Source organism: Pagrus pagrus, assembly GCF_965226575.1.
Source record: "Pagrus pagrus genome assembly, chromosome: 12".
Lineage (NCBI taxonomy): Eukaryota > Metazoa > Chordata > Actinopteri > Spariformes > Sparidae > Pagrus > Pagrus pagrus.
In genome coordinates this window covers 27,528,595-27,548,854 of record NC_140196.1, presented here as the reverse complement: position 1 = coordinate 27,548,854, position 20,260 = coordinate 27,528,595, and the positions used below count along the sequence as shown (strand labels likewise).

The window sequence follows — 20,260 nt, the reverse complement described above, 5'->3', positions numbered from 1 at the left end:
CTAATGTAATCCAGTGGAGTTTTCACTCTGAACTGTCAAAGAGGGACAGATTCCAAGTTTTAAAGGGGTGTAGTGTCTCAGCTCGAGGACATTCATTCAAGCTGTGCTTTTGTAAAAGGAGGAGTCCAAATGAAGCACAGCATTGCGAAACTTCATCAGCAGGCAGGCATGTGGGAGGGATCAGCAGGCGGACCCTAGGCGGAACCCTTGACAGTCCCCCAGTGCCCCCATCTTCAGCTCCCACACTCTCTGCTCTGCTGAGCACAAACAACAGTCGGTCTGAGCTGCTTGAGACCAGCGGAACAACTTATCCACAGCTACTTTTCCTGGATTTAGATAGTTTTCACAGGATTGAATTAGTGTTAACATGGCATCTCTGAAAAATGTGCTTCGTCTGGGAGTCTGTCTGTTTGCTTGGATCATCGGTACTGCTGGTAAGGCTATGATGGATAGCTGGATGGATGGATGGATGGATGGATGGATAGATAGACAGATAGACTTTTGTTGAGTAAGGACTAGTGCTGCTGTTTTTTTTTATCAATATTACAAGTGTTGTGAAAACTTTTAAGCTTATGTAACAAACCCTTTTCAAACTGTTTCTAGTGGCTCATTCCCAGACGGATTTGTGAAACAAACCCTTTTGTGAAACAAACCATTGTGTCATGTTTCAGAAAGTCTAACTTTTGTAATAGGGCTGGGCAGTATATCAATGTCATATTGTGATATGAGACTATGTATTAGATTTTGTAAATAGTGATATGACATCATTACTGTCTTTTCCCGGTTTTAAAGGCTGCATTACAGTGATGTCATTTAAAAAAAAAATATTTACTGGACTGTTCTACTTGTACTAATACATGGCCTTACCCACTTAGTTATATCCTTATATCCACATGACTGATTCTAGTTTATCAACAATCTCATTCTGTTTATATGTGAAAGTAAAAGTAGTCATCCCGACAATATCATCGCAATAGTTATAATTGATTTTGTTGCCCAGTCCGAGCATTTATTCAATGCTTTTGAGGAGATTTCAGTGATCAAGATACATTAGATCACAAGATATACGATAGATTAGATAGTTGGAGGAAGGTATTTGATTATGGCCAATTGTTCAGCTCTCAGATGTGTTACAGCTCGTAACTGTATCTGCAAGGGTTTGAATTTGGTTCCTATGTTCCTGTTCTAACTTAACAGTGACATAATTATGTATGATGTCAGTATTTCAGGCATTGGTAGGCCTTTGTCAGGCCATTATCATGAGATGATGTTAAAATCTCATTGTCCTGGCCAACATAGTTGCAATTAACAATAATAATCCAGTAATCATCAAAATATGCTTGAAGCTCTTAAAATGTCACTAAAACATAGAGATTAATTACGTTACGAAAAAAATAGTTTGACTGCAACACAGACACTTTCTTTAGTGATCCTTTTTAGTGAATCAATTGAAAGATGCAGACCCATTTTGTAGGAGTGTACATTATGGAGCTAGACATGTCACTGGTAGTAAGTATATTTAAAATCATCCTGATTTACAGTTATCCTGATAATGGTAATTCACAACAATCGACTTCGTGTTTTTGAGCTCAATCTGCTATAAATTCCTGCCTCCACACCAAAACAATGGAAGTGAATGGAACTTCCCAATACAGTTCCAAGCACTTTCATTGTAATACATCAGTTTGGACAAAAGGGACTATTTCTTCAGTAGAAAAGCCCCCTTGTAAACTGTGGATAGTGTATTTTTATGGATTGTTCATTCATCTCTTGAGCATTTGTTATGAATAGCAGTGTTGGGCAAGTTATTGAGGTAGTGTAATAAGTTACTCATTAGTTATTACTCTGTTAAGAAGTCATAATAATTTACTTATGACTTAGAATCAAAAGTAATTAGTTACCTTACTCATTATGTTACTATATTACTTTTGCATTTTGTAACATCTCCTCCACAATATAACTTACCCAGCAGCAAGCTTCTTTAGATCTTGTCCACTTAATGTCTACTTGTCCTGCTCTCAAATCCAGTTTCTGGAGTGCCTGATGCTTCACTGCAGTAAACATGGAAACAGGAAACACAGCATGTTTCGACAAGTTTCACATTGCTTTGTTGCTGTATCAGATGCTTCAGAAATGTACATGTACATGTTTTTTTTGCTGTTGAAAGTGTTTTGCTGCTCACACAAAAGTTTGCAACTGACCACAATGTTCTTTGCATGTTTGACTGAGACAAACTGACAGAGACATATTGTTCTCCCTCATCCTCCATCCTTTAGCTTTTTGGCTAGTAGCCATTGTGACTTGCCCTGATCTGCTGCCCATACATGCCACCGCAAGACAGCCTGCCTGGGACAAAAAACAAATTGCATTCTGGCAGCGCAGTAACACTACATTACTTAATATAGTAACTGCAATATTATGAATGATTTTGAAATCGTAATCCCTTACACTACTTGTTAGCACTACTACTGGGAAAAGCAATAACTTTTAAAATAAATCACTTTTTTCAAGTAAGTAAGTCTGGACAATTCTGCGAAAGGCTGATTGAACTAGAACTTAGCATAGTTGTAAAATTCTCTGCTATTTTAAAAATGCACAAGTATTTTGTAAATATTCCACGATGATATTCCAATCATTAGGACATTCTTTTTAGACATGGGGGAATGATAATGCTACTATCACATACAGTTACTAATGGCCAATGGCCTCACGATTCGATTCATTTACGATTCTCGATGCATATTACTGCACACGGCTGCATTTTCATCATGTCATACAAGCAGTTAGATAAATCTAAACTCCCATTTTATTTAGAAAGTTCTTTCATCTGCATCTTTTCAATTCCAGTATCTGTGTGACCCACCTCAGAACATAAACAGAACAAAAACATAACATAAACAAAAAGTTCTGTGCTGTAATCCACAAGAAAGAGTTTTCACACAGCAGCTCCAAGCACCACAAACATGACCCTGTTGCACACACCTCTCTCACAGTTGGACAGCAAAGTTGAGAAGCACCTCCTAAATTGTTGGCTCATTAGCTGGGCTCACTTATGTATGCAGACGTCAGCTTCAGGTGAAAATGGCTAACGTGGTAATAAAATCTGATGTGCCCGAATTAAACGTTCAAAATCTGCCCTACTTGGTGTTTTTTTTTTTCACTCTGTGCTGAGCTCTGCCTCCCTTCGCCGCATCAACATAAGTAACGTTAACCTAATGTCTGGCAACTATTCAAAGCATGAGAGCAATGCAACTTTACAACTTTATTCCAGCCGAGGTCGGAATATCAACAATTAACATAAGCTGCAAACTTTCAGTTATGCACTGATCAGAGCTGAGATTTCTTTACTTCTACTGATGCACCAAAGCGATTCACAACATTCTGTAGTCTTCGAAAGAAATGAATGCGATGAGAACCTAATTCAGTGTTACAAAAATTGGGTGTTTGCTGGACAGGCAGTGTCTCAAGCTGCATAAACAACATTTATAGGACTGTTTCTTTTGGCTCACATTCAGCTTTGCTCACTGGCAAAGTCTGACTTTGATTATGGTCTGTTTAGGAGGGGAGTTTTTTCTTCAACTTGTTTATCAAAGTTAATATACATTATGGTGTAAACTCACAGAAAAAAACAAACACAAGAAGGGAGAATATTCAGAGATTGTGGATGAGCGGAGAGTAATGTTACTTTTCATTTACAGATATGAACGCTGTGCCCACAGCAGAGAATGTTCGCTGGGTGTCTCTGGACTTTAAAACCATCCTCACCTGGACCGTCAAAGAACCTAACCACAAATTCACCGTCCTGTACACTGTGTAAGTGCGCACACACACACACACACACACACACACACACATACAGATTGACAGAAGTGCATTACTCAAGAGTAAACCAAATATGTTGACTGTGTAAGATTTTAGATAACATCATATCATAGCACAAGTGTTAATACTTACAGTTAAATACGTTTTTTTGTCAAAATGGAGAATTGTTTTTATCACGTCTTGCTCTCTATTTCACCTTTTTGCCAATATCAGGCACAACATAAAAGTCAGGTATACATAAAGTTATTTTTGAGTTTGTAGTATCCTGGAAATTAATTTAAAAGAAATGAAGACTCATCCTGCACATTGCATCCAGTAAACGCTGTCTTCTGAAGCTGCCATGGATGTATAAAAAGATGGACTCCCAGAGTTTCTGGGACCTGGCCAATGAATTGCCGTACAAGAACCTAACTCTATAACTTTATTCACTGATGAATCTCCCTTGGGAAGCGTTTTGTGGTTTTCTCTCTGCTAACTAGTACTAACCAGCAGCCTCCAATGAACACCTTTGGACGAGGGCCATATGTAGCCTCCAAGAACAAGCAAGGGCAGTTACAGTAACAAGGTGATTTATACATTTTCCTGACGGACAGATACTGGTAGCTTTGTTATTGCTAACTAATTGTTATTGCTAACTAATAGCTTCTAAATATATTTACCATTAGGTAGTTAGCTTGGTTAGCAGTGCAGCTACAGCTTTTGTCTTCTTGAAGGCTGTGTTGCTCTGTCCCTGTTGTGCTGTGGTCACTGGGAGCTACCAGTTCTGTGTGAGTCCGCGGACCATTAGCTCCATGGAGAGTGGCGCAACGCACATTTGGTTCTATTGGCTGCTGTAAATGCAAATCAAAATCCATTAGCTGCTTGATGGGAACTTTAAGAAAAGGTTGATAATGCCTCTTTGACGATTGCAATGTGAGTGTTAATGAATTGCTGATGCAGATGAAACAAAAATAGAGTTGTTGGGCCACAATGAGCAGCAATATGTTTGGAGGATTGAAGCCTTTAAACCCCAAGAACACCAAACCTACTGTCCAGCATGGTGCTGGTAGTATTATGCTGTGGGGCTGTTCTGTTGCCAGTGGATCTGCTGCCCTTAAGAAAGTAAATGGAATAATGAAGAAGGAGGATTATCTCCAAATTCTTCAGGAAAACCTAAAATCATCAGCAGAAGATTGGCTCTTGAGTGCAGCTGGGTGTTCCAACAGAACAATGATCCCAAACACACATCAGAAGTGGTAAAGGAATGGATCAATCAGGCTAGAATTGAGGTTTTAGAATGATCTTCCCAAAGTCCTGACTTGAACCTAATCAGAACATGTGGACTGTGCTGAAGAAACAAGTCTGTGTCAGGAAGCCAACACATTTAGTTGAACTTCACCAATTCTGTCAAATGGAGAGGTTAAATATTCATCTAGAGGATGACAAGAAGCTTGTGGATGGATATCAAAAGAACCTAACTGAGGTGAAAATGGCCAAGAGACATTTGACCAAATATTAGAATTACTGTATGTATATTTATGATCCAGCAGATTTGGTCTCATTTTCAGAAGACCTATGATAATATGATATGCATGTTCTATATACAAGTGTATGTAAACTTTTGACCACAACTGTATAATGATGGAGTATATATTGCATGATATACACATCTGAAGGCTTCTCACACACAAAGACACTGTCCCGTACTTTTTATACTCCCATCATTTTTCTGGTGAGTCTAGCGCAGCTCTCTTTATTTTTTATTTCCGTGTTTTCAGTGTGGAATGTGTTCCTGTACTGAAGTGATATCACAATTTGTTCCTTTGTCTATAGGAAGAAATTGAGTTTTGATCTCTGTTTTAAAAACTATATCTACCTTAAATTAAAGCAACACTAGGTAGTTTGGACTCATTACTACCCCCGGCTGGTTGAGAAGCGCAATTATCTGTTACCAGTGTCGTAAATACTGTCACTGTATGAGCCTCCCTGGGGAAAATAAATACAAGTGAATTTGTTGACGGAGCCGGCGAATCACGAAGCCTCGTTTGGAAGCATCAAAAACATGAAACCTCGATTGAGTGCCAACAACAAGCTAGATTCAGAGATAGCAGTTGGTAGTTTGTTAGCATAAAGGCTGCACAGCAAATTAGCATGCTAGCATTATTCTCATACCGAGTTGGTTGTAGTGATTGCACCAACTAAATTACTTCCAAAACACGACGCTTGGGCGTGAATGTGTTGAGTAACGTCTGAAAATGTAACTATGTTTTCGGGAGTTACTAAATACAATCGCAAGTTGTCGTTGTGTTCGGCGTAATAACTACAACCAACTCGGTATGACAACAGTAAGTAGCATGCTAACGTTACCTCCTGATCACACTGTTCATGAACTAAGGAATCTACAACTTTTCAAGACAAGACATTCATAGTGTTTTAGTAAGTTAGTCATCGTTTACAGTCACTACATGAAAACTTGCAAGCTGACGTTGTGTTTGGTGCAATAACTACAACCAACTCGGTAGACAACAGTAGCTAAGTAGCATGCTAACATTACCGATAACAAAAATAGCCTAACGTAACTTCCGACTACACTGTTCAACAATTACGTTGATTATATGCATGAACTAAGGAATCTACAACTTTTCAAGACAAGACGTTCATAGTGTTTTAGTAAGTTAGTCATCGTTTACAGTCACTACATGAAAACGTGCAAGCTATCGAAACAGACAGCATTAGCTTATCTAGCTCTCTAACGGTTATAAACTGTGGACAAATCGATATGATAATAAATATGTATATATGTAATATATGACTTACAAATCCAGTAGCATCTAGGTTAGGTCGCCATCAGTCCTTTCAGCTCGCTCCACCGAGCGTAAGCTGGTCCAATATTTATCCATGCCCGGCTCATGTTATATCACTTTCTCTTTTTCTCTTCTTCGCCTCCTCAGACAATACCTTCTTGGCTTTTTTAGCTGGCTTGGCCATGGCGTTGGTTTACAAAAAATCCAAGTAGCTGCTGGCTAAATCCACTGATGAATAAACATGTCGTAAAGCAGGTACCACTAGACTTCTTTACATCAGGTATGTCCCTACCCGATCTGGGAAGTTACACCCCCCTCAGGCTGCAGAGGCATCACCGTTCATCCTATTAACCGTTATTCTACCACTTAACTGAGTTTAGAAACATTATTTTAAGGTCGAAAAGCTACCTAGTGTTGCTTTAAAGTGCTGCTTCAAGTCAGAGATGTTAATATTCTATCTCTGTGTTTTCTTTTCTTTTTTTTTTACTATGGTGTCATTCTTCTGCTTTTTGTGTTTTGTTATGGTATCAGGGGCGATGAAAACTGGCAGGAGAGTCAGGACTGCATCCAAGTGTCAGAGTTAGAATGTGAACTGACCAATGATCTTCAACCCTTTGACAGGTAGGAACAACACTTATATGCATTATACTTTTATCTTATGTACAGTAATACTCCTGTATTGTACTGACTTAACCCATTGTGTAACCCATCAGCACCCATTGTGTTGTGTGATAAAACACCACGTTTCAGATTGGCTTCTTATTCCAACTCCCTGTGCACTAATCATGCTGAAATATTTTTGTTCTTTTAGCTCTTCCATTTATCATTTTAGAAGTTCCCTGTCCTTCCCTTATGGTAACCAGTCGAAGTCTGCTTTTTTAAATTTTAGTTTCATAATTTATTTAGGGTCACTACTAGAATAGGGTTACATGATTTAATACTCAAAAAAACATAATTTCTCATACTGATACTGTTGAGTGCTGAGGAACTGTATTCTCCCTCTGTCTGAAACGCTCCGTTTTAGCTCCCGTCTCTTTAAGGTGCCCCTCCCGAATACCCTGGCTGCTCTGATTGGTCAGCTCACACACACACACAACCAGCACCACTGGCAACAACAGAGCAGCTGTGCTAAATTAATTCTTACTAACTACTAGCCACTAGGCAGACATTATACAAATGCGTGACATGGTGACGCAGAGTGATAAAGTGACAAAGTCAAGAAATTAAAGGCGGGACTACTGATGAGGCATTTCAGCCACTTCAGAAAATAGCTGAAAAACTTTTTTTCTGAAAAACTTCAGAAAATAACTTTTTAACTTTTAAGATCTTTTACATGCACAAGAACCTATATGATACACTGAAGGAAAAGAAAAAAATTTAAATGCACAATAGGTCTCCTTTAAATAAATCCCAGTTGTATGTCTTAAACATTTTGTAATCTCGAAACAAGATGCATGTTGAATGCATACCACATACCTCCAAACCATACTTAGGCTATGTGTTCAACTTTGACAGGAACTACTCTGCTGACATTCAAACAGACACCATGGATGGTGACTTTACCGCTGACGATCCCCCTCATACTATTTCCACAACCTTCAACCCCTATAAAGAGAGTAGGTATTGCACATGTACACACACATGCACACACACTCACAGACAGACATGCAGACACACACACACAGGACTTTTACTTATAAAAGAGTATTTTAACATTTTTCTACTTCATCATTATTACATTATCATTACTAAATGAGAAGTGGCTGGGAAAGCTCTATCCAAGAAGCCTCTTGCTAGTTGGCTTTGGAGGAGTTTCTTCCAATAGGTTGGTGGGAAGAGACCCTCCCACTGGGGTCCATGGCAGCAACAATGGCCCTGTTTGATGGGATGAGCGTCGAGGACACATGCACGGCAGTGCTGTTGTCCATTGGACATGACAGGCTCCTTATCAGGGTCTGTGCTTGCTAGTACAAGGTTCAGGGTTCATTTATTTACCATTTTACAACACAAAGGTAAAAAACCAAAACTGAATTTGAGTTCCTTATGCTACATCACAGAAACAACAAAAACAAAATGATTTTGTGTGGAGGATGAGTTCAGCAGTCTCACAGCCTGAGGAGTGAAGCTGCTCTGTAGTCTGGTGGTACAGCAGCAGATACTTCTGTATCTGTTGTCAGATGGCAGCAGGGTGAACAGACTGTGGCTGGGTGGCTGTTGTCTTTTAGTATCTTTGGGCTCTGTGCAGACATCTCACTTCACTGATGTCACTGATGCTCTGTAGATGGTACCAGTGATGTTCTGGTGGTTTTAATCACCCTCTGTAGAGCTTTCCTGTCCTGGGCCATGCACGTACCATGCCAGTTTCTATTGCTCCTCTGTAAAAGTTGACCAGAACCTCAGTCTATCTAACAAAACACAATTATCAATTGTGAACACACAATGGTGATAGTTCCAGTCCAACTGACTTACATTCTTAAGCTTCATGAATGAATGAATGAATATAATCTGAAACATAGTTGTCATGACAGGAAATCACATGACAACAGTCGATATGTCCTCTCCTCAGGTAACATCAGTGCTGTAAAATTCACTGTGAAGTCTGTAGACAAGAACCGAGTCATTGTCAACATCACAGATCCTCTAACCAGTATCCATCAGCGTCTGAAGCAGCTCAGCATCAGAGACATCCTCAAAGATGACCTCAAGTACAAGATCAGCTACTACAAGTCTGAGAGCACAAACAAGGTACCATATTCAACACTGACACTGATATGATGCTCAGTCATAGAAACACAGTTTCAACAAAGTGGAAACTGTTTGATTATTGACTATATCAATATCTGACCAATGGTAATTAATAAAACAAATAAATTATTAACATTAATTAATAATTGACGGAGCACCACCAGGGATCAGTAGCCAAATAGTATGCTTCAGTCTCAAAGTCAATATTGTTAATATTTGTAAAATACTGATAATTAATTACACATGTAATTACACGTGTGTCTATGTGTCTGAGTGTGTGTGTGAGAGAGAGAGAGAGAGAGAGAGAGAGAGAGAGAGCGTGAGTGAGTGAGCGAAGGAAGGTGAGGGACAAGATGGCTTTCGTTCTTAGGCTCTGCTGGTTTGAGAGCGCCTTGTAGTTAGGCTACTGGCTTTACCTGCAGGCTGCTCTATTGTTTAAACATGTGGTTGGTGTCCCAACAAAACTGAAAGCTGTATATACTTCAATTTCTACAAGAGGGAAACAGGAGAATGACCAAAGAGTTGTTTTTAAGTGTTCACTGTGTCGGATTTTTCAGTTAGTTATTTGAAATATGCAGTATATAACCCCTAAATAATTCCTGAAAATATGTGTAAAATTATCCTAGAAGGCCTATTCCAGGCAGACTCAAAGTAAATTGAAAGACGCTCTTGAACTGTCTGGAGTAGAGGCATGTTTATGGTCTCTTGAAAGGTAACACTCCTACAGTGCTACTGGCACTGAGTTATATGAGTTTGAACACACTGAAATAAAAGTTAATTTTTTTTTATGCAAAAATAAGCCTGCAGATGACCTGTAGTTGGGTCGTATTAGCTAGAAAATAGCCAGTGGCTGGCTTGCAAGTGTCTCAGGAGTGAGGGGAGGCAAGAGTGAGTGGGTTTCCGACGTGGACGCTTGTTGGCTGTTGCAGGATAGAAGCTCCTTTTGGGTCAAATGAGGTGTCAAACTGAAAGCTAAAACTGCAGTCACTATGATGTTGATGTAGCAGAAAATCAAAGGATAACCAGAATTATACGCCAAAATAGGAGGAATATTTGGACAGAAAATAGCAAGTTGATTAAAATTGACTAAATACAATTTTACATCCAGCTTAAATTCAAAGCCTTGTGTGCCAAGTGTTCAGTGTAATGATGTTTAATGTCCCAGACAACTTCTGCAATCTCTGCAACCGCCTTTTAAAAGACACATAAATGCTTTATATTTCATAAGTGGGGTATTTACTGATTTAAATTTTGTTACCTTTGGACAAAGCAATGCAGCTGTTTCTCCTTGTTTCCAGTCTCTATGTTGAGCTGCTAACCAGCTGCTGTAGTCTTATATTTAATGTTACTAATCATGATGATATGTGCTTTAGAAAGAAAAGACTTTCAAGAATGTAATGTAAATTACTTTAAGTCAACTGGGCGTTTAATTATAGGACTGTTACTAATATGAACCTGAGCTTGTCTGTGAGAGACAGAGACATGTGGAGGGACGTCCAATTGTCACCCGAAAGATAAAATAAAGTTATTAAAATGAATAAGGGTAAGAGTTCATATTGGAAAATATTAATATTAGAAAAATACTTATTTGTTATAATGTTTTAGTTTACCAAGAAGATTATAGTCAAGGGCAGAGATCATATTATTTGAATTCTAGGTTTGATATATAATGCTGTAGTCTAATCAAGAATTCCAGCTCTTAGTGTAACTGTAAATGGTATGCTAGATAAGTAATTTCCTATTCTTACCTGATAGAGAGACATCACATCTGACACCAGTGAGGCAGAGGTTCCGAACCTGGATGAAGGACAGGCTTACTGCTTCATGGTGGCAGCTTTCATTCCCTCAAGACCCAAAAAGACCCAGTTGGGAGCCCCGAGCGAACAGTTGTGTATACGTGGAGGCCATGGCGGTGTGACAGGTGCACACACTCTGTATACACTACACTATGCTTCACTACACTACACAGTGTATTCTAGGATCTCTACATCAATCCATCTGGAGAGTGACATCAACATCACATAAGGGCAGATATATCCTATTACGGAAGGCAATTATGGCCAAATATTATTATTGTTATTAATTTGAGTTTTTATGACAGGCAGAATTCTGAGAAAAAAGTCAGAACTCATTTTTTTTAAAAGGTCTGACTCAGAAATCTGACTTTTTTCTCAAATTCTGAGGAAAAAGTCATAAATGAAAAACATTTTTCCCAGTGGCCCTGGTCCTCTTCCACATACAACAGGTCAGAAATTGAAACTTCAGTGCTCGCTGTGATGAAAAAAATCTTTGTACGTTAGGTCTTGTGGTGGCTATGACTGGAAGGACTGAAGGTGGCTAGAGGGTTGGTGGCGTGATCCCCAGGGTTTCTGAGGGGACACCAGAATTTTTTTCCTGCAAATTGAAAATGGTCACTTTGGGGGCACAGCCAAGAGATTAGACATACCAAGGTCATGAGTCCTGCTTATGGCTTGTATGGATAAGAAGTCCTGTTGTCTGGTGTGGTTAGAAAAATGACCACAAAGCACGTCACCTGGAAAAGAGTTCTCTATGCTTCAAAGAGCTTTCTTGTAAACGGTTTGCTCACATTAAATGTGTCTCACCCAAACACAGTTAATCCTTAAAGCTTGTCTTACAAAAGAACTGGTGTGCTCAACTCAAAAGTCTTATGAGTGTAATGTGTGCCAACTCTTAAAAAAGGTATAATAACAAAGACATCATCACTCCCATGTATGTATGTTATAGTCTTTAATATTGCACAGCAACAGAAAGAAACAAATACATTTCAGTTTGAGGGTTTTTCATTGTAACGTGAGTTTTATATGCCACATTACAATGAAATCATAACCCAGAAAAAATGTTGAGGGATAGTATTCAGTAGACAGTCAATCACAAACTGTCAAATCACAAAAATGCCACTGTGTCTATTTTACTTGATTTATTTTTATTTGGCATTTTTGGCATTCTTAGTCTTCCATACTGGCAGTGCAAGTAATACAAACAACACAGGGGCCCACCAGGCACTCTACAGAGTCACTAATGGTTACAACTATACTATGTGTGTTTAAAGTTATAAGTAACGAGCCAGATTTATTTGTCTAACTGTTACTCTGAATGTCCCTCCAGACTTGAGTCTCGGTGCGTGGGTTGGTGCGATCTTCATCTTGCTAACAGTCCTCATCATCATCATTACGGTGACGGTCCTCTGCTGCAGACGCCGCCGAGAAAGAAACACCAGCTTCCAAACATCTCAATCATCAGCACCTATTTAGTGTATGTGTGTGTGCCTGTGTGTGTTGTGTGTCTTTCAAAGACGGAGCTGGCCTCCCTTCAGTTTTCTATCTCTGTTCCTAGGATAACTGTGCTTGCTATGCCCTTTGTTTAAAGTGTATTGCAGTTTTTGTTTTTTATTTCATGTTTTAATTGACATTAAGGATTAACTCTGCAGACTGCTGTCAACAGGTATTACTCTATGCATACCACCTAACATTTCTCCCATTTGAATGGCTTATGTGGATCCTCACTTATTAGCCCATCAAAAATCAAGCACAGTTTTGTTTTAGAATAACACATGCAAACCACAGTACTTCTTTCAATTGAGAGAATTTGGTCAAAAGCTAATTAAGAGGATTTTAAATGTGATTTGTCTACCCATTGTATGAGAGCAGACTTAATGTATTCCCTCACATTATTATGCCCAAAACTTACCTTGTCTTCTTTTACCCAGGATGTCAGTCTGGTTTTCTCTTAAATGTTTTTCATAACTTATTCTTTAAACTCAACTTCCCATTCAAGTTCTGTCAGGACCAAATAGAAATGACCCCTACGAGTACAATAAATGAAGCTCTTTAGTGGCATCAAGTGGCTGCTTGATAAAACTACAATCCATCTTCAACCGTACTTTTAACCTGTAACTATGTAGATTCGGATTCATAATTGTATTAATTTTGTGTGACAAGAGTACCTTTTGTTGATCGAAAGGAAGAAAAAGCAATAGAATAATAAAAATGGAAAGGTTCTCCTGTTTTTTTTCATCGGTTATATGTACATACATACATACATACATACATACATACAGTACATACACATATACATATATATACACACACACACATACTGTATATATACTCTTAAACACAAGTTTAGGAGTTTTGTTCTGTGACATAAAATATGTCAGTAAATGCTAGGGGTGGTTACTTATATGTGTCTGTATATGATGTAGTGTGTCCCTTCAGAGTTGCCATAAGGCTGGAATTGCTTACCAGCTCACCACTGTAGTCAGCGCTGTTTCCCACTGTTGCTCTGACGGCAGCATTCAACCATCTCACCCAGCATTCAGATCAACTAACTCTCACATCCCAGCATACATTTATGTACATCCCTGTGATGATTTTAGAAGTGTCTTTGTCTATGCACCACGTCTGTAACTTTGGTGGGTCCAGCCTCTGAAGTTGAAATGAAGATAGTTGGCTAGCTACTGTATACTGAGGAAGTTAAGAAAATATAAATAGCAACAGCACGGTTCAGAGAAAAAAAAAACATCAACAGCAGCCAGCAGAAGATGAGCAGCAGAGATGAAAAACAGTCATGACTAACAATCTGAAATGGTTTAATAAGAAAATAATAAATGCAACATAGAGACGTAACGTTACTGTAATAATCCAAAATCCAAGTGATAAATCCCATAGGCTTTTTGTTGAGAGAACCATGGTGATGCTAACCTCTGGTGAGTCTACAAAAACATGTCAACTGTTCATTGATGGGATACAAGATGGCTTGTGTTTCTCTGAACTTTGGCTTTCTTACAAAAAAAAGTCTTGCCTACGGCTCAAACTTTCTGTTGCTAATTAAATTAAGAACAGTCTAGTCAGCACTTGATGGAAAATGTGTGGGCATTACTGCTATTTTGTGGGATTTTCTGCCACAAAAAGCCTAAAAACAACACCATTGAGGAATATGTCAGCATTGTGCATGAATTGTTGGATCAGCATAAAGACAAACAGACCTTTGTTTTAACAACAGAAATACAACTTCCAAACCTGTCCACAGATCATAGCTCATTCTTCAAACCTGCTGTGTTTTGGTGTGTTTTGAGTCTGTTGCACACTGTTGTTCCCCTTTGGAAGTGGTCAATTGAAGACAAACCAGACCACATGCTGGAACTATAGATTACTTTTATTTTAATTTTTTTCCAACACAGAAGTTCACATTTAGACAGCAACACATACAACATCAGACATAAATGTATTATCATCACAAGAAACCATGGCAGAACACAGAATTGTTTTGAATATCATTTTCCCCAACCATGGCTTTTAAAGTGCATACATCTGTATCATAAAAAACACACATACTGCAAAAAATGAAAAGTTCCAGAAGCAAATTTATCTTCTCCATCTCTGAACAATATTACTGCTCTGACAGCTGCTTTCAGTAATGTTCTGATCATGTCCAGGTCTTGAACATTAAGAACAGATATATAAACAGCCTGTAAATAAATTATTACAAAATAAATAATACACAAATATGTTTAAATACCAGCTGTGTAAATAATAAAATTGCTTGCTAACCTTGTCATTTTTACAGTGCACAGAATGAGATGTTATTGTGCTACATGTGTCTGTACAGTGATACAGTTCCTACATTACTGTGTTCCTACATAATGTTGATTATGTATTCATTAGTATTGTACACAGAACAGCATTCTATCATGATTATTAGTGAGACATGTTGTAATAGTTGTAACAATGTCCTCCTCCTCACAGCAGCACTGCCAGCTAAACAAATTCCTCTTTATGGGTTTTCACACGTCCAGGACACGGAGTTGGTTATTGTAGGCAGTTAGTCAGGCAGTAGTTAGTTGAGTGGCAGCTTTTTTCCGTGTGCTTCTAACAAACTGAAAACTGTAATCATGTTCCACAATAGCTTTTCTTATTTTGTAGGGATTCATGTAACATGCAACCTGAATGTGCTTCATTTTTTCTAACATCTGAAGGTAAAACTATGTCATATAGAGTTGGGTGATGTATGCTGTCAATTTGTTTAATGTCAGTGCTGTTGTTGTATTGTAAATACAATAGGAGTCATTCCATATAATATAAGATTTTGTGGTAAATTCTGCAAATCACTGAGTCACTGGGACTGCTTTATCTCATTTGACTTTTATATGACGTTTGCATCATTGTATAGATTTGTTTTCATCTGCTGGGTGTAAAGTCAAGAAACGTCGGCCCCAAAAATCGGGATTGGATATTTTATCTATTAACAATTTCTCAATGGATTTTCCAGTAAATGAAATATATCACAGTATCTACATATGTCTTGCCATAAAGTTACATGTATTGTGATGCATAATTTATTAATGTATTATGTGATGTATTGTGTATTGCTTACAGTTAAATCTGTGTCAAGCATCTATGTTACCTGTACATTAGGAGAGACATATTCGATCCATTCAACAATAAGTAACATTGAACTGACTGAAAACCAGCTCACATGGATATGTTCATATGAAATGTGTATGTTAGTTATGTTGACTGATAAATCAGACTGTTACAAACTCATTTCATCTTTCTCTCTGTGCTGGCTTCAGTGATCTGACTCACCGAGGCCTTTTTTTTAATGTCTTGGTTATATAATGAGTACATGAATCTGCATTCTGTCTTGACGGCACAAATTTACAAATTGTCAAAATCACAGAATGTTTGATTACACAGGATTCACAGTGTTGTCATGCAATCATGGCAAAGTAGTAATGAGGTAGGCGTCAACTGAAACTTAATATTAACTGAAATGTTCCTTTAGTGCCTGCTAAGTCTGTTCCAGTGTGAGGGTAAACTGTCATCTAGGACAAGTGACTGTAAGCAAAGATGGATGATGCATCTCCACAACCTCCCACTGTACAGAAATAAAGGCAAAATATCTATGATGCAGGAGATTCTGGTGACAACATTTGGTGCCAGAGTCTGTGTAGTGGAACAGTGACAGCCCCTTTTTATAGCATCAAATAACTCATTCAAACCAAACTTGATCCAAAAATGATCACTTCGGATCACATCAGTGTGATAAAATTCGATCCAAAATGACAGAGACCATCTTTGGAAAAACATTAGTTATCAAGGTTTTGTCACATCTGCTAATATGGAGGGGGAGGGGGTTATGACCAATACTGCAGCCAGCCACCAGGGGGCGATTGAGATGCTTTGGCCTCACTCTTGGGCAACTGTCACATGCTCATCTTCACATACAGTCATTGTGTGTGCACTAGAAACACCAGTATTCTATCGTACATTGGATCTGATAATAATTGGCTCTGACAATTCTATATATGTATATGTCATTGTATTTGTAAACTGCTTAATATAATTGTTACAACGTAAATCCAATGTGCACTGCACCGTTCATCAGACCAGTAGATTAAATGTGTTACTGCTACACAGTAACTGTTGACTGTTTCTTACAGCGAGCAAAAACAGTGCATCAACATTTAAACTGCAGCACTTGATCAGAGTGTTTGCATTACTTTAAAGCAGCTATAGTCAATAACATGTATGAACAATGTATGAAATTACATTGTGAAATGGTGACATTTAGTGATGAACCTACAGAGGATCATCAACTGAATATGTAGGGGCCCTTTGTACTTTCAACTTGTTTTCTGTGGTCCCCAAGCGGCCAACAAACAGTTATTGCAGGCTTAAAAGAGTCATGAGAAATGTTTGACTTCATGCAGTTTTATCTGACACCATTAAACCAGCAGGACTAAGTAGTCTCCTCACCCAACCCATAGCCATGCACAGAGTTTGGACATTGCAGTCTTCAGAGGCAGCCAAAACTAAGCAGATGGTGGTAGAGCAGTTAGGACTACATTTACCAAAAAGCCAATTTCTATCTGTACTCAATCCCCCCTCTCTGATGTCTTTGGTTTGACGAGGGTCAACATGTTATCAGACCTACCATAAGATACCTGCCCTATGAAACTCTGAAAACGGTTGGCTAATTTCTGGACTTTTTGTGCTGTTAAGCCATTAAGTGCTGCCAGACCCTACGTGATCCCCCATTCTGTGTCCCAATTCCATTATAAATACTAACGCTAGCATTCTATGAAGTGAGATTAATGGGTTAGCGAGGTATGTTGAGCCTAAAGCTAGAGTTTTTCATGAACCTAGTTCTCTTTTAACACCCTTGTTAATTTATGCTGCAAGACCATATTCTGAGTTTTGGCTAAAAATCTTCTAAAACGCGCTTTCGACGAATCAGTTCTTTTGAAAATAGTGTGACTCTAAAATCAATAGTCATGAGAGATAAATATTCTTAGCTGAGGGAATACAATATATATGCAAAGTTTATCAGCTGCAATGTTACAGTCATACCACCACACAAAGCAGTGCAATTTCACTAGACTTACTTACTGCCTGTATGTATTAGATTCCCTTTTTTTGCCACAAGAACAGTTATCAGTTACCACGATACGTTACTCTAACCCTGACTTGTGTTTTTAGTGTGGTCACAAGTTCCTCTGTTTTTATCTTTTAATGTCTTAGTGATCAGTGGTTTAGAATGTTTTCAGCGTTGTGTTGATGGACACTCTTACCCCACAGCAAGGCATAATAGCTTTTCACAGATGTAAATCAGTGAAGAAAAAGCAGACGGTGTTGTGAAGACTCCAGTGGCAGCTCAGAATACAGATAAATTAAAAGTCTTTGGAAATAAATGTTTTGCTTACTGTGTTTATTTCTTTTTTGAAATTGGCAGTAGTCTTTCAAAGTTGCCGCCTCGAATCTGTCTGCACATACTTTAACACCTATCCTTTCATGTTAATACCAAAATCAATGTCTTGTATACTAACAATCAAAAGTATAGCACAGTAACATTAGTGTTTAGTTTTATTATTTAACACGAGAAGCGTTTTGTATGGAACTAGGACACAGATGTGGTGAAATGCATGTCTAAATGATGATCCATCCCTTTAATGCTACTGATTAGAATGTTCAAGTATGAGGTTCAATGGCTAAAATGCTTCAAACAGTAACTTAACACCTGACTCCCAGTCGATTAACTTGTCACCTTACGGCAGTGCAGGTGTACTCCAGGATACTGTTACACCACTGTTTGGGGTGGTCACAGGTGCAACAAAGCTCTTAAACACACAGCAGTGCTGTGGTTAGAGGTGAAACAGGGTTTAAATTCTACACCAGAGATGGCAGTGAAACACTGCTTTTCAGCCTGTTGTCAGGGTACGCTTTAAGAAGCACCTTGAAGTAATGGATAATTGAAAAAACTAGGCCTATTACCATGGTGAAGGTATTGATATGCACTCACTGTAAAACCCGACCAAACTCTCTCCACAGCTTTCAATCAATTTAGACCTAAAACTACAAATTGACTAGATTAATTGAAAACCACAATAGTAGAGTATATAATATATATATACATGTAATCTACGTGACGAAGTCCACTTACACATGCTCCAACACTAAGATCAAATAAAAAGAGGGGAGATTATTTTCATGATAGACCAATCAGTCCTGTCAAAACCTCTCAGAGAAGAGGACACAGGAGTGTGTTGGCAGCTGATATTGTGAATAAAGAATAGATAATATCAACCTTATGGTTGACTGACAAGCATCATCCGTTGTAAAAACATCAGGGAATAATTTCTTTCATATGAGATGTCCTTCACAGAATGTTGTTCATTTTCATAACCTTGTCTTCAACCCTGATTCTATAAATCACTGAGTCAGCTGATCCCATGGTACCAAGTAGTTTTTACATCTTGCCTACTTCTGAGACTTAAATTGTTCCCCTCAAAAACTCCAAACATAAACGTCTGAAACTAGAATTATTGTCATAGATAAAAGCAGAACGATCTCTCTCTCCTGTCGATTTAATCATCCCTCCTTCATTCCATCCACCTTTGTCTCCATTTCATTGCCCGTCCTCTTACTTCTGTTTTCATCCTCCTCTTCTCTTGAGTTGATGTTGTCGTAGGAATCCTGCTGATATGGAGCCCCCACATGAGTGTTGGTGAGGGGTCACTTCAGGTCGACGCCCTGTGTCTGGGACTGAGCCTTCTCCTTGGCCTAAAACAAAGGTAAGCATGAGGATAAATGTGACTCAAAGCCATTAAAAAGGAAACATATGGATTCACACTATGACATGTGACATATAAAGGAGCCAAGCTGTTTGCTCATCTAAAAAATATAACTAAAACAAGGTCAATGACAGCATGTCCAAGTACACCTTTATAATACATCAAGTAAGAGATAATGCCCGATGAGACAACTGTTGGGTGTGTCAGATGGTTCTGGCCTCAAAGTTGTCCATTAATTCCTAATTATGGTAACCTTGAAGGGCTTTATCCTGCTAATAACATGGTTACTTGCCAAAGAAAGTAACCATGTTAAGTAACCCGTAGGGATCGGAGGACACCTGAGGGTGAGAGGACTAATACCTGGAACAATCATTACAATCCCATAAGGTTCTTATGCAATGGAAACGTTCACTACTCCAGCAAACAGGAGGAACCTAAGATGTTATGAGAATTTTGTAGTACATGTAGAGGAATGTGAATTGATGTTACACAACCCTCTTGATAGAGACTGTTAAATGTGAACTGTGACCTGTAACTTGTGACCCTTTGTATTGTTTTAAGACACATGTAAGGTATTGAGTAAATCACTCAAGGTACTGAATGTATATTCAATACCATCACTTCCTTCTGTGTGAGTGATTACTTTAGACACAGAAGGGCAGGGTGAGAACACACCCACAGAGACAGATAAATGCCATGTGTTTCTTCTCAGACATTGAGTCTTCACTTTGTAACAGACCTGTGTGTTGCTTTGTGAATGCTCCTCTTGTACAAGATATAAACCCTTGTTTGAATTTTGAGCTGACTCCGATCTCCT

At 38.5% G+C, this 20,260-nt stretch overlaps 2 protein-coding genes across 6 annotated transcripts in view; one reads left to right on the top strand and one right to left on the bottom strand.

The window, feature by feature from the left end:
- Positions 1-227: 227 nt before the first annotated feature.
- On the top strand, positions 228-13,368 carry LOC311266282 (tissue factor-like). 2 transcript variants are annotated; one of them, XM_084368572.1, is made up of 7 exons: positions 228-434; positions 3,699-3,813; positions 7,137-7,226; positions 8,121-8,221; positions 9,172-9,350; positions 11,106-11,262; positions 12,477-13,368. In XM_084368572.1, exons 1-7 carry the CDS (start codon positions 368-370, stop codon positions 12,620-12,622), a joined length of 855 nt encoding a protein of 284 aa, XP_084224698.1. In that variant the 5' UTR covers positions 228-367; the 3' UTR covers positions 12,623-13,368. The 2 variants fall into 2 exon arrangements, with proteins under 2 accessions (XP_084224698.1, XP_084224697.1); XM_084368571.1 differs by having other exon boundaries at positions 231-434; positions 11,106-11,271.
- Positions 13,369-14,513: 1,145 nt separating this feature from the next.
- LOC311266281 (uncharacterized protein) overlaps positions 14,514-20,260 on the bottom strand; it is a 30,221-nt gene continuing 24,474 nt past the window's right edge. For all 4 annotated transcript variants that reach the window (XM_084368569.1, XM_084368570.1, XM_084368567.1 and 1 more), the window contains one exon: positions 14,514-19,432. In XM_084368569.1, the coding sequence (XP_084224695.1) occupies positions 19,385-19,432 (48 nt within the window). In that variant the 3' untranslated portion in view covers positions 14,514-19,384. The remainder of the gene's footprint in view (positions 19,433-20,260) is intronic.

Coding starts and splice junctions, on each gene's coding strand:
- LOC311266282 (XM_084368571.1), top strand. CDS start 368: ATGGCATCTCTGAAAAATGTGCTTCGTCTGGGAGTCTGTCTGTTTGCT. Junction 7,227..8,120: donor GATCTTCAACCCTTTGACAG/GTAGGAACAACA, acceptor CAACTTTGACAG/GAACTACTCTGCTGACATTC. Junction 8,222..9,171: donor CTTCAACCCCTATAAAGAGA/GTAGGTATTGCA, acceptor TCCTCTCCTCAG/GTAACATCAGTGCTGTAAAA.